General features: G+C 31.9%; 1 protein-coding gene across 1 annotated transcript in view; it reads right to left on the bottom strand.

The window, feature by feature from the left end:
• Nucleotides 1–509: 509 nt before the first annotated feature.
• Nucleotides 510–12,947, bottom strand: part of PPM1A (protein phosphatase, Mg2+/Mn2+ dependent 1A) — a 44,959-nt gene continuing 32,521 nt past the window's right edge. Inside the window, exons 4-6 of the mRNA XM_032482137.1 lie at nt 9,683–9,791; nt 8,183–8,240; nt 510–7,200 (exon numbers count right to left, since the gene is read on the bottom strand). Of these exons, the coding sequence (XP_032338028.1) occupies nt 7,171–7,200; nt 8,183–8,240; nt 9,683–9,791 (197 nt within the window). The 3' untranslated portion in view covers nt 510–7,170. The remainder of the gene's footprint in view (nt 7,201–8,182; nt 8,241–9,682; nt 9,792–12,947) is intronic.

Raw genomic sequence — 12,947 nt, 5'->3', positions numbered from 1 at the left:
CCCGTAAAATAAGTCACACTTTCAGACATGAATGGACACAGGACAGAGGTACAACCAATTTTCAGAATGAGCAAAGGGAGTAAGCATCCTGAACACACACATCTATTACGAAGCAGGCAGTACACCAGGGATACTAGCTAGATGGAGAAGCCCTTTTTCAGGCCACTCCCCATGCACAATGTCAACTCTTCAAAGGAGTAAGAAATATCATCTGCAAGAAGACCAATGGGAATGTTCTTGCCAAAGAAGAACAACTTCTGGCTTCTTTATTCCTGGAATGTTTTCATGAAAATAACCATCAATCCAAACTTATTGGCTTTCAGTCATCTTCCTAAAAATCAGGAACAGACAAGTCTAGTTAAAATGCTATCAGATCTTTTTAAGCAAATTATCCAAATTCAACTGAACAAAAATATTCTTAAGGTCTCCTAATAATTTCAAACTTTCCAGGTTTCTAGGTAGAACAAAAACACTGCTTGCAATATCAAACAATCATAGATACACACACATTATGCAATTGCCTGTTTATTTAGTGGCACCAGTTTTGCAAGCTAGAATTAGTTCTACTTGTCATCTCATACAATCTACAACCATTCTACAGGCTGAATGCAGTTTCTTCAATGGACGTGAAAACAAAAAGTACATTCTTTAAAGTTAGAACTGAATTCACATATTTTCTTTGGACCAGGAAATGGTACATTATACAACATATACATTTCTGGAATTTCTTTAAAAGTCTGGATCACATAAATTGCCAACAGTGGGTGAGTTACTGTGTTTTGTTATACTGTGTTTAGGAGGAATATTTCTGCAATTGTATTAGTTTTACATGTATGGATTTAAAAAAATGAATCCAAATATACTGCAACATGCTTTTAACATGTACATGGTTTCTACACTCATAACATTTATACAAATTAAATGAAATAAATCAATTCAAGAGTGAAACCAACCAGTGTTGGGGCATATTACTATAAATAAGATATTTTTTCTGCAGATCAGTTAAGGGCTAACCAGGTAAGACAGTCTGTTTCAAAATTCCCACAAATTGGAATTAAATAACCTGGAACCAAACATCTCAATTTTGACAACAAATGCAGTAAAATAATCAATTTTTTCATGGTAGGTATGCTTAAGAGAAACCTTATTAATCCTGTATATTGGTGGCTGTATGTTAGATCCTATTTTAACATTTTGTGTCAGTAATATCTAATTTCTCAGAAGTTGAAGTGAACTAAACATTTAATGAACTCTAACACCAGGAACCTCAAAATCTTTAAAACCTGAGTGAGAGCTGACAGTTAAATGTGTTGTTTGTATATATTAAATCTACACTATGCTGGTCAGAAATGTTCCATAAACATTTCCATTTTACCTCTTTTCTGCTGAGATTCAAAGTGGCAAACTTAGAAATATCATTATCCAAAACTAGTCCAAATACTAATCACTCTCTTTCTCCAACAAGTTACCAATTTTAAAAAGGATATTTTAATACCAGATTCTCACTGAGGCCCCCACCTACCTCCCTTTCTTTTAAAGAGCGAAACAGTTCCTTAAAACAGATTCATTATTTTGATGTCCTCAATGTATTTTTTATGGGCTTTGCAGGGAGAAAAGGCTGATGCCCTATTATACTGTAGCATGTGATCTTAACCACGGGCCCAGGAACCACTACAATACTGTGAACTTTAGGGAGTTATCTACATTATATGCATCTTCCTGGGTAACAAAGTTTCTAAGATCATTTGGTCTCAAAGGGCCTATAACCCTAAAAGGTTAAGAAGCACTGCTGTAATGAATTTGTGCCATTCATTCCACCTAAGATGACTAGTAATTTTGTTCTGCAGCTACTCAGTCTCTTACACAAATCTAACTGCAGATAGTACCATACAAATGCAAATGTTACTAAATGTCCCTCACTGGATCGATCAGGAGCACTATGTAAAACACTATGTAAAAGGAAATTCTTAACAATTTTTCTAAGCATTTAATTCAATGAGAAAACTATTATAGAAAACTGGGTTTTGGAACAATGAGAATTGAAGGGTTGGGTTTTGTGGTGAAGAAACATTGCATTTATTTTTCTCAGTTGTTCCTATTTGGAGAAGCAGTCATTTCTATCATTATCTGCCTAGCTGGGAAAAAAATCATCAAAATTATCTGCAGAAGCGAAGATTGGTTCTTGCTGGTTTATGTGCTGCAAGAGTTCTTAATCATATACGCCTAGGCCCATGGAAGACTTCCTATGCTTTTAAATAATTAAAAGTAATCTTCCTCTGTCCTCCTCACTGGCATCTTCCCACCCCTCCATCTCCCAAGTTTTCTTATTTTTGGCCCAGCTTTACATAGTACTAATTGGCTTTGGTGAGGTAATGCACTAAGCTTTCTTGAAAACTCAAAAAAATGGAATTGACCTGTTTTGGTTTGAAAAAAGAAAAGAGAAGCCAAGAGGGTAGTTAGTAGAGAAAATGAAGCAACATTTTCTGCAAGATGAGGGGGAAAAATGCCACTTTGTTGTTATATCAATTTAAACAACCCTTTCCCCCATCTAATAAAAGTTTGTTGTCAACTACATTTTCAATTTTAATATATCCGAGTGTTTCTAACTGGTGCACTCCTACCTGCTGGTAATATAATTAGGAAAACATGAGAGTAGAGGCCACTAACTTAATATATAAAAGAGGTAAAAAAGAAAAAAATCTGTGTTAAAGTGAACAAAAGTGGAATCAAATGCCTCTCATCATCCTTGTGTAGCGTTCTATCAGTAATAAGAGACTATTCTGACCAACAGAAGAGAATTATATATTCATAACATTTAGAAAATGTATCCTTAAATATTTCAAGCATATTCTGAAGTATTGTACGTAAAATTTAAAACAGATACAACCCCAAACTCATGGCACATTACAGAAGGAAATTCAGCAAAATTAGGCTTCTAAAATTTTAAACTATGAAGAAGTATACCTAATGCCTAAAAGAAAAACTCATTAGAAGACTAGATCACTTAATTAAAAAATGGTCATCTCACCGGCAGTATTCGCAAGCAAAAGTATGTGAAGCTCTTAAAGGTCCCTTCAAAGAAAAACCTCAAATGAAAAACATTTATATACTAAAATATTTACATATTTTCTAATACCAAATCCTAACACAGTACTGTACAAATAATCAAAACATTAAGGGCTTAAACCTTTCATTTAAACTTCATGAATTAAAAGCACACACCATGAAATTCAAAATTAAAATAGAACGAAGAAAATCTGTAATGTGTTTCATCAGTTCTTTCACAAAATGAATTTCCAAAGAATTTGTCCAGTAAAGATGGGCAGTAAAATTATTTTTAAAACGTTAAAACACAGTAATCACATGACTAAAATTGGACACTAACACTGGCAATGTGTTTTCAAGAAAATACAGTTTTACTTAAGATAAATATATGTATGTGTGTGTGTGTGTATATATATATTTTAATATGCCTTATATATATATATATATATATACACACATATATTTTAAATGCCTTAACTCAAACTCCAACAGCATTTCCGAGATTGGAGAATTCTAAGAAATCCATTACCTGTTTCTCTGACGTGCTGCTGTCAGCAGGAAGAGTAAAGGCCAGCCGTGCAAGGCAGTCAAGCATACTGAATAGACGTGTGAGCCTATTTAGTCTAATTTGATTACTATGCTAAGCAAAATTTTCTTTTGAATGAGATTTTTAACTTTGAGAAGAAAATAAACAGAAAAAAAGAGTTTTCAAGTGAACAAAGGAACTGCAAATGAGCTTTTTATGGCAGAGACCTGCCTTGTTCCGGAAAGTATCTGGCAGACAGTAGGTGGGCAACAGCTATTTTTTTGGATGAGTGATCCAGTTATAACATTAACATACGTTAGATTATAAATTCTATTCATATGTAAACTCCTTGAGACAAGGACCTATTCATTTCTTTATAGTTCCAAGGTGCTTACCCTAGAACAGTGTTTTGTAGATAATGCAATATATATTGTAGAAAAGGTGAGTTACTAGCTGGACTGGTCAAATAAATCACCAAAAGTACTGCTATTAATTCAGATTATTTGAAGTACATAGTTGATTTATTCTTTAATCCAGATTTCTTAATATTATGTAGTAAAAAAAATTAAGTGGCTGGAGTAGTACACTAATTGCATAGAACTCTAGAAGCAAGTTAATGCATCATAATTAAAAATAAGTTTGAAACAGTTCTAAAGCTGAATAAGAAAAATACTGTTTGGATTTTTAAAAGTTAATGCTAATATTAAGAACTGCTTCTGTTATCTGTAAAAGTATATTCCCTAAGAAAGTGGAAATTAAGAGAGCTTACCTTGCTAAAAGAATAAGAGATCAGTGAAAATTTTAATGTTAGGACAACAAGAATCTGCTATACAAAATGAATTTCCTATTAAAAGCAGCAAAGTGGGTTCATCCTGTTAAAATATTTAAATGGAAGTACATTTTAGTAGTATATTATCATCACAAAAGAACTTTATCCCTCCAAAGAAAATACAACACATCAAAAAATTTTGAGGCATTGCCCTGAGATGCTAATCAGCACACAAAAGAGGGTGGGAGGTCAAGAATTTAAGTGGTACAAAAATGAAGTGCACAACAGTGGTGCTAAAAGTGCCTTTTAAATGTGTGGCTGGTTCCCCACCACCACCATTAGCCCCAGGAATCAAGAATACACACAGACTGCCGTTATAATGTGTACTTCCTCCCTGTGTTTTTGTAATGAAAAATTCTACCTAGTATGGCAATATTGACTCATGTGGAAAAGATTTAGTCTTCTTAGATCACACTTAATATAGTTTTCTCTCACTTTCAAGACTAACTTCTGTACTGATTAATTTTAACAGGAATATTTTAACCTCTTTATAAAGACTTTCAAATTTTAAAAAGTCTCTAAATATGCTATTATGGTTTGAAATATAGCTTTCCAACACATATTTTACTTACTATTAAGATTTTGCATCTTAAAATCCAATTCAAGCTTTTGAAATTTCCAGAACTAAAAACCTCAGTCTACTTAAACAATTAAGGAACTGTAATAGGAATTTAGTTTTCAGTACTAGTATGTCTAGTAATCAGTCTATACTAGAAGCACTGTTATTCATTAAATGTATGTATTCAATAAATTTAGATGCTTGCAAAGTCATAACTTAGAACATTACCATACTTCGCACTCTACCACAGATTTAGACATTAAGCATTTATTGTAAGTTAAGTACGGAATTGGTTCTATAATTCCAACTGTTATGAATTTCTAAATATAAATAGTACTTTTTTTCTTCATGCTGGATTAAGATATAAATTAAATACAATTAAGTTACATTTAATCACCTCACAAATAAGAGGGATAATGAAAAGATTTTGCTGGTTTATGTAACTACCTAAATCTGAAACATGTTTCACATTACTCTTCCCACTACTCCCCTAACTTTACATTAGTTTTAAGGCTATATATACAAATACGTGTATTTCCAAGTTAGGGAAAAAACGAATATAACAAAATTATACTACCTTTTATACACAAAGTTTTGATTTTGTATTCAGTGTTGTATTTAAATCTTACATTTTAATAGTTTTCTAGTGGAGAATCTGCCTACTGAATGATTAAATAACATGGTGATAAATACAACATTCAACCTAAAAAGACAAAAATACAGAAGGGCACAGAACAGTAGTCTTTTCAATGTGACAGGATTTAAAACTTACTTTCACATGCTTAATCAGAGGAATTGAAACCTAAATTAAATTAGGTTTTTTTATATCTACAATTCTTTAAGCTTCTGAAAGTTATTTTTAAAGGCCAACAGCTAAATATATTCAACATGCTATATTTCAAATCACAAATACATCTTAACTACTTGGATTCTAAAGACATGGGCCAATTATAAATCACAGGCAAACACACACACACACACACACACACACACACACACACACACACACACACACACGACACACACCCCTACCATCGAGTGTTAGACTGTCAAGATTTGACAATTACTTTAATTAAACAGTAGGCAAACTCAAGCTGATACACATCTTAATGAAAAAATAAGCAGCCAGAAAGAAACCCATTTAAAAACAAATTAGGGAACCACAGAGACATAACTCAGTCTTTCTAATGGAAGGGAAACAGTTCTATCTATGCCTTAAGTAACAGTATTTTCCAATTAAGAGACTAACATCTTTCCCCATGAGAAACTTCTCATTTACAGTGGCATGGTGTTTTAAAAGGGCAGGGTAAAGGAGGAATTACACATACATGATTAAATTTCTTGTTTGTTAAATCAAGCTTTATTGATAAAATGGAATTCAGAATATCTTACTAGGAACAGCAGCAGGCCCAGCCAATCATGATAGCAAAAATGTGGCAGTCTCCTACTATCTGTAGGAAGCTGCTGCTTATCAATTGGTAATTAAATGTAAGGACTTGTAAAAGAGGTGCAAAGAATCAAGGCATTTTAGCCCCAAGATTGATATTCTTATGAATATATTGTATTACCTGCAATACTCATGGCAACAAAGAGAGAACAACCTAAAAGACAGTTAAATGAAGGGACCAGCTTTATCAACAATGCCAATCCCACTGCCAATAAAACTAAGATAGTTTTCAATTAACTCCCTGGATGTTCAGCTTTGTAAGAGTTTGGAATAGTTCTCCATAATCACATGCACAGTTGAGCATGTAGCTGACATGGCTGCTGCTCTCCCTGTCCCAACCCCAAGTCCAAACACAACATGACTTGAAAGGGCTATATATCTGTTGCATCACACAACAAGCCAAACATTTCTTGTAACTTTGATAGTGATTTAAAGCAGTTCATAATTAAACATGAGCATTTTGTACAAGGACAATTATACTTTACAAAAAACAAAATCATACAACAAAAATTGCTGGAGTCTGATTTACAACATGAATTATGGTTTGAAATCACGTTTACGTAAGTCTCAAATTTACAAAAAAAAAAAAAAAAATCAGTTCTGGGCTAGCTGTTGTACTGCTGAAGTTCTCTGGTGTAATCACTCTCACCCATGTCATATATGCCTTTCTTTAACGTGGAGGATGGATGTTTAAAAGGTTCAATGAAGTTGAGCTGTACTCTCCTTTGGAGGCGAAGGTAAACTCCATGGCTAGATGAGCAGTTTTACCACATATCATCAGTTGATGTAGAGTCCTTTATAAAAGGAAACAAAGCAAAACAAGCAACTAAATTAAAGCCTAGAGGTACGCTACCTTCCGAGTAAAGCAGAAAGGTAAGGTTTTGTAAAGAGGACCTTTGGAATATAAATGTTTTCTAAAGTATGTAAGTATGTGTACATGTGTATATGAAATATCAATATTTAATCTGTTCAAAGAATTGTTAAACCCTTTGTTTTACTTTGGAATAAAATATCTGAAATATGATTTTATCATGAGGTTGACCAAATGTATTTCTAAGCCAATAAAACCACTAAAAAGAATTTTTTTCTCTTCAATAAACCCAATTTATTTTTAGAGCACTACCTTTATAAACTTTTATTGCATAGAAGACATTAAGACCTCAAGTAATAAGAGATTTGAGGAGGCTTCATAAGGCAATATATAAAATACTTCAGAGCTGGGCCCAAATGATTTTAAGTTATCACTTTTCTGTAATCACCATACTACAACAGAATTTTAAAAGAAAACTTAACTGGAGAATATGGCATTCTAAATGTCTTTATATAAACAGAATTCTCTACTTTAAGTATACAGGGTTCTTGACAAAGGTATTTCCAACCATAAAAACTATTTAGTGGAGATGGGCATTCTAAAGTTCTGTTGCAGCTGCTTAAAAAACTCAGAATAATTCAAAATTCTGAGCAGAGATATTACCAACTTCAAAAAAGAAATTTAGTGGAGGAAAACTTCTGAAGTTGACTGCTTGTAGAGGCTTGAAAAAAAAAAAAAAACCAGAACAATTCAAAGGGACTTTCTTCTTTTTTGAGAGAGATGGCCACTCACCATGATTATGTCCTCAATCACTAGAACTGTGGTGCAGGCAGAGTTCAGAGCAATCAATCAGGGGTGTGTGTAAGAGAATGGGTGCACTGAACAGCTCTGCAAAAACAGGTAGGAAGGATATGCATTTAGAGTGGAGGGGAAGGAAAAGCACAAGGAGCTAAAATGCTACTTACTGTGTCATCGTTTTTGTAAGGATTCAGTCTATTGTAAACGGCTTCAATTACATTCCGCCTAAATTTAGAAAAAAATGCAGAAAGTTAATTCTTCAGAGCACAAAACTGCTTAATAACTCATAGCTAGGTGTTCATTAAAATGTCAAAGATAATCATACACTTAGTTTAGTTTTATTTCTTACTGTCAATAAGTGAGCCTTACTTTAAGATATTTGGGCCCCAATGTTAAAGCAGAGGTAAATATACTCAAAAATGTAACATTCTATTAATGCAATTAATAGAAGACTAAAAGTCATGGCTTAAAAGAAAATCAGTCTGTATGGTCTACTTCTATTCAAACTGGCACTAAGTGGTTGAGTCAGAAACGACGATGCAGTTCTTAGGATATGCTAATATATTCTAGTTAAGAGCTTAATGTTAGTTTTGAAGTAGAAATAACTTCAACATTTGTTGTAGTAAAATAATTTAGATATATTTTACATTTAAATTTCTGCTTTTTGTAATGCCCCTTTAAAAAAGCTCTATTAAAACTGAAATTTCAAATATGACATTTCCCTGGCATGTCTAGGAATTAGTTTTTGAAACACATTTTATTAAAAATAAAGAATCTGTAGTGGTATTTTTAAGTTATAGCCTTCCTACTTCTAAAATTGATTTAAAACAATTTTATAGACAATCATTTCACAGAAGGTCATACTAAAGAAATAATTTCCAAAAAATAAAAGCTTCAAACAAGAATTTTTACAATTACTATTTAGTGAAATGATTATAAAGAATATGACTACACTTACAGAACACAGTGGAAAATCAAGGAAATTAGTCAATATATCTTTGTCAGTCAATTACATGGATATCTAAGGTAAAAATGCTTTATGTCTTAAATTATAAAGTTGTTTAAAGTCTCCACTTGGTTTATAAAGAGATAAGCTTAATATTTAACACAGATGACTCCAGTTCTATGAACTAAAGTGCAAAGAGAAAAAAAGTAAGAAATGCATCCTTCTGCCTTCCCTCACACCAAAGCCCAATCAACCAGCAATCAACAACCAAAAACACTGGGAAAATCAGAGATGTAAGAAATGGCCTAGATGTTGGAAGAGAAAAATGCTTATCCCTGGGATGTTAGGTATCCAGGGACTGACAAAACCAGATGATAATAGTCGGAATAATAATGACACTTAGAATTTTGTAGTATTATATAGTTTAGTTTAAAAAATTCTTTCACTGTATTGTCTCATTTATGCTACATGAGGAAATCAGTGTAACCCAATCATCCTCTAAAGATAGCCTTCAGTGTAATTAGTTACAATGACATTCTTATACCTGGTCTAAGAAGCACCATATACCATTAATACTGAAAAGCACTGAATCACAGGTTAATTTTAAAGACACAGATAAACACACCACTTTAGAATTAGATAAATACACATCTGATCAATGGACACCTAACATTTTCATGTACTGAGATAAATGGTTAAGAGTATGCAGAATGTAACTTACTTGCTTGCCAGTTCACCCCCTGGTGGGAGGCTGGGGATGTTCTCACTCGCTAATGTGCGCATCACATGGACTAAGTCAGGGACGCCTTCCCCCTGCTTCTTTATGATTTCTGGGAATCAGAAGTACTTTTTTTGTAAGTGTTATCCAGTTTAATAATAACACAAAAAAACTGAAATAAAGATAACTTAGGTTTTTAAAGATGGCATTTACCAATCTGAGATTTTCTAAACTAGTAAAAGAAAAAAAAAATCAAGATGACCTTTGAAAATTTATAACAAAGGGATGTATAAAATGACACAAAAGATGACATACTTTCCAGATTAACTTCAAAGAATAAAAATAAGATAAAAATGTGAAAAAAATTTCACGTTAAAAATTAATGTATTACATAATAAGGGGTATGTGTGAACAAATGAGAATATTCTTCTTAAGATGCCAACTAATTACTTCTGAGGAGATTCTCTCCTCTTTTTAGACTGGAAACATGTTTCCTGAACTTTGAGCTGAAAACACAGTGCACCTATTTTTTTTTAAAAAAATAAGCAATTTCAAGATGTGAAACAATAAAAAAAAACATTCAAGTATGGGGGATTTACTGATTATATCCTAACCCAAATCATATTTACATATGTTTATATTTGCAAAATAATACTTAAGTAGCATGTGCAGAACAGGTCATGTACCTGAACATCATTCTCAGCTCTCTCAGTTTAATTTTTGTCTAAAGTATCTTTAAGCAATAAATAGGTATATACCATTTCCTTAGTTGATTATTTAAACAAAGCCTACAGAATGGAAAATGTCTAAATTTCATGACAAATTTTTTAAAAAGAAAAATATCTGATAAACCATACAACTACAACCATACAACTGCATTTAGAATTGTTAATTTCAAAACATCCAGTTATTAAATGGGTAGAGTGCTATGATTTACGGTGTTGCTATGCAGATGTATATTGTTATTCATACCACAGAATACCAACAATTATGCACAAACAACTTAAAGAGCTCTCAAACTATTCACTTTAAGTATAAGAAGTCTTTATCTGAGTTTTAGCATATTTATTCTAAATGCAAGATCATGCCAAAGGTATTTGTAAGTTACATGTTCAAGTTTTGTTCAATTTTTGTTTAAACTGGGGATCATTCTAGTTCTCAATTTGTAAATACCTTTGAAAATAACAATGCATATAAAGATATTTCATCCTCTGATCAAGTTTCAAAATATTAATTCATCATTAAAGCCATATATTAAAAGACAGACAGTGCTACCCATATCTCTTTAAATGGCTTAAGTTGTCCTTTTAGGATTAAAGCCAAATTTTACCATCTCTTATTTTTTGCCTTTTTTTTTTTTTAAACCAGTCTTAAATCTGAACAAAAAGCAAGGATCTCAGATTTGGTTTGCCAAGTTCCTTTATTGTATAATCTTTAACATCTAGTATATTTATTCTACATATGATTCTAATGCTGGAAATCTGCTGTACAAAAATAAAGGGATTTGATATTTACCTAAACTGCACAATTTCACAATCTAAAGCTGTAATACACTTAACATACAGTCTCTGCTAAGCCAATACAATTATTGGATAGATAACTAGATACAACAGAAATGAACACTGATGATAAATTCAATCAATGAGGTTTCAGGTCTAAAAACATTACCTTGAATTATCTATATTTGATGTATCTTACATCTCCTTTGTTAAAATATAAAAATTAGGATATTTTAATTGTGAAGAAAATTACAAGAAGACAAATTCTTTAAAAAAATAATATAAGGCTTTTAAAACAGTTAATATCTTATTCCACATGGGACAATACATTTAAACTATCTAACCACTAATACTAGACTAGCCTTGCTTCTTTCTGCTTTTTGAAAAAGAAAAAAATTTTAAGAAACAGTCCTTTAATTGCTCTTGGACTAATTACATTTTAATTAGAATTGCAAAAAGACTGAATGCTTTTATTAAAGAATATATATTTATAGATCTATGTTTCACATACTCATATATAAACATATTCTGCTATGCCCCATCCCCTCCACCAAGTCTGAGGAATTCTATCAGTTATCTCCAAATTAGCAACTTTAAAGCTTGGGCAGTCAGTAGCAAATAAAAATACATATACATAGGTATGCTCTTAAAGTGACTTAGAAGGACCAAAACCTTAAGTGGTATGGTTTAAATTATGAGTTGAATCTTTTCACAACCCTAGAGAGGCAAGTATTTAGAAGATCACAGGAGGAAAGCTGAAAACTCTTTGTCCTTTTCTGTGGTGTGGACAGAGAAGTCAAAAGTATTCAAAGCAAATAAGATGAGGTTTAGTAGGTCACAGCAATTTAGTGAAGGCTTATATTTAAAGAAGGAAAAAAAAAAAAGAAAAAGGTATTTGGTGCCTGTTTTGGAAGCTGAATGCAGTATTTATCACTTTTTAAGACGTATTAACAACTTCTACAATGCAAGTAGTTACATTCTTTCTATGTTTTTAAATTTAGTAGTGGTTTTAATTGATGTAATATTTATTCTCTAGTTGCAGTCTCATCAAATCTACCTCCGTATACTGTATTTATGACATAATTCTAATTAAACGGTACAAGTATAACAACACTTCAACATATCAAAAATACTAAGTACTAATGAAAACTCTGTGCAGGTGGCAATTCTTGCTTGATAATAAGCAATATAAAACTTAATATTGTAACATAAAATTATGTATGCTAATAAGCAATTATTTAAAATTGCATAAAAAACTTAAGAGTGCCCACTAAAAGTAGCAATTCATTTATAAATTCTGACCCAATTTCATAGTAAATAAAACTATTTATTTCTTTAAATCAGTAAGAAAACATGTACACCCAAGTTAATTAAAAATGCCAATAAATTAAGTATCAACATATCCCAATACACAGTCTTCTTAAGGTTTCATATTTTTTCCACTAACCAGCAGCTTGAACCGATGTGATATGACTTGGCAGCATTCTAAATATTTTATCTTACTGTATTATATATAAATAACTTATACTGAAATGAATCACTTTAAATAAAAATTTTCCAAGATCCTTGGTAATAGGAAACAAACTCATTGAATAGTATGTCCAGTGAATGAAATTCTAAATAGTACATACACATACTAGATATATCATTATCAAGCAGGGGAGAGAAAAACAAAATAGCCACTCTAGACAGTACTGAAAATCAAAACCAATCATGATTCTAATATCAGACTAATTATAACTGATATCAAACAGTAAAAAGGGTGAAAA

Source organism: Camelus ferus, chromosome 6, assembly GCF_009834535.1.
Source record: "Camelus ferus isolate YT-003-E chromosome 6, BCGSAC_Cfer_1.0, whole genome shotgun sequence".
NCBI lineage: Eukaryota > Metazoa > Chordata > Mammalia > Artiodactyla > Camelidae > Camelus > Camelus ferus.
Note: the sequence above shows the minus strand (reverse complement) of the source record. Positions and strands in the feature narration are given on the sequence as shown.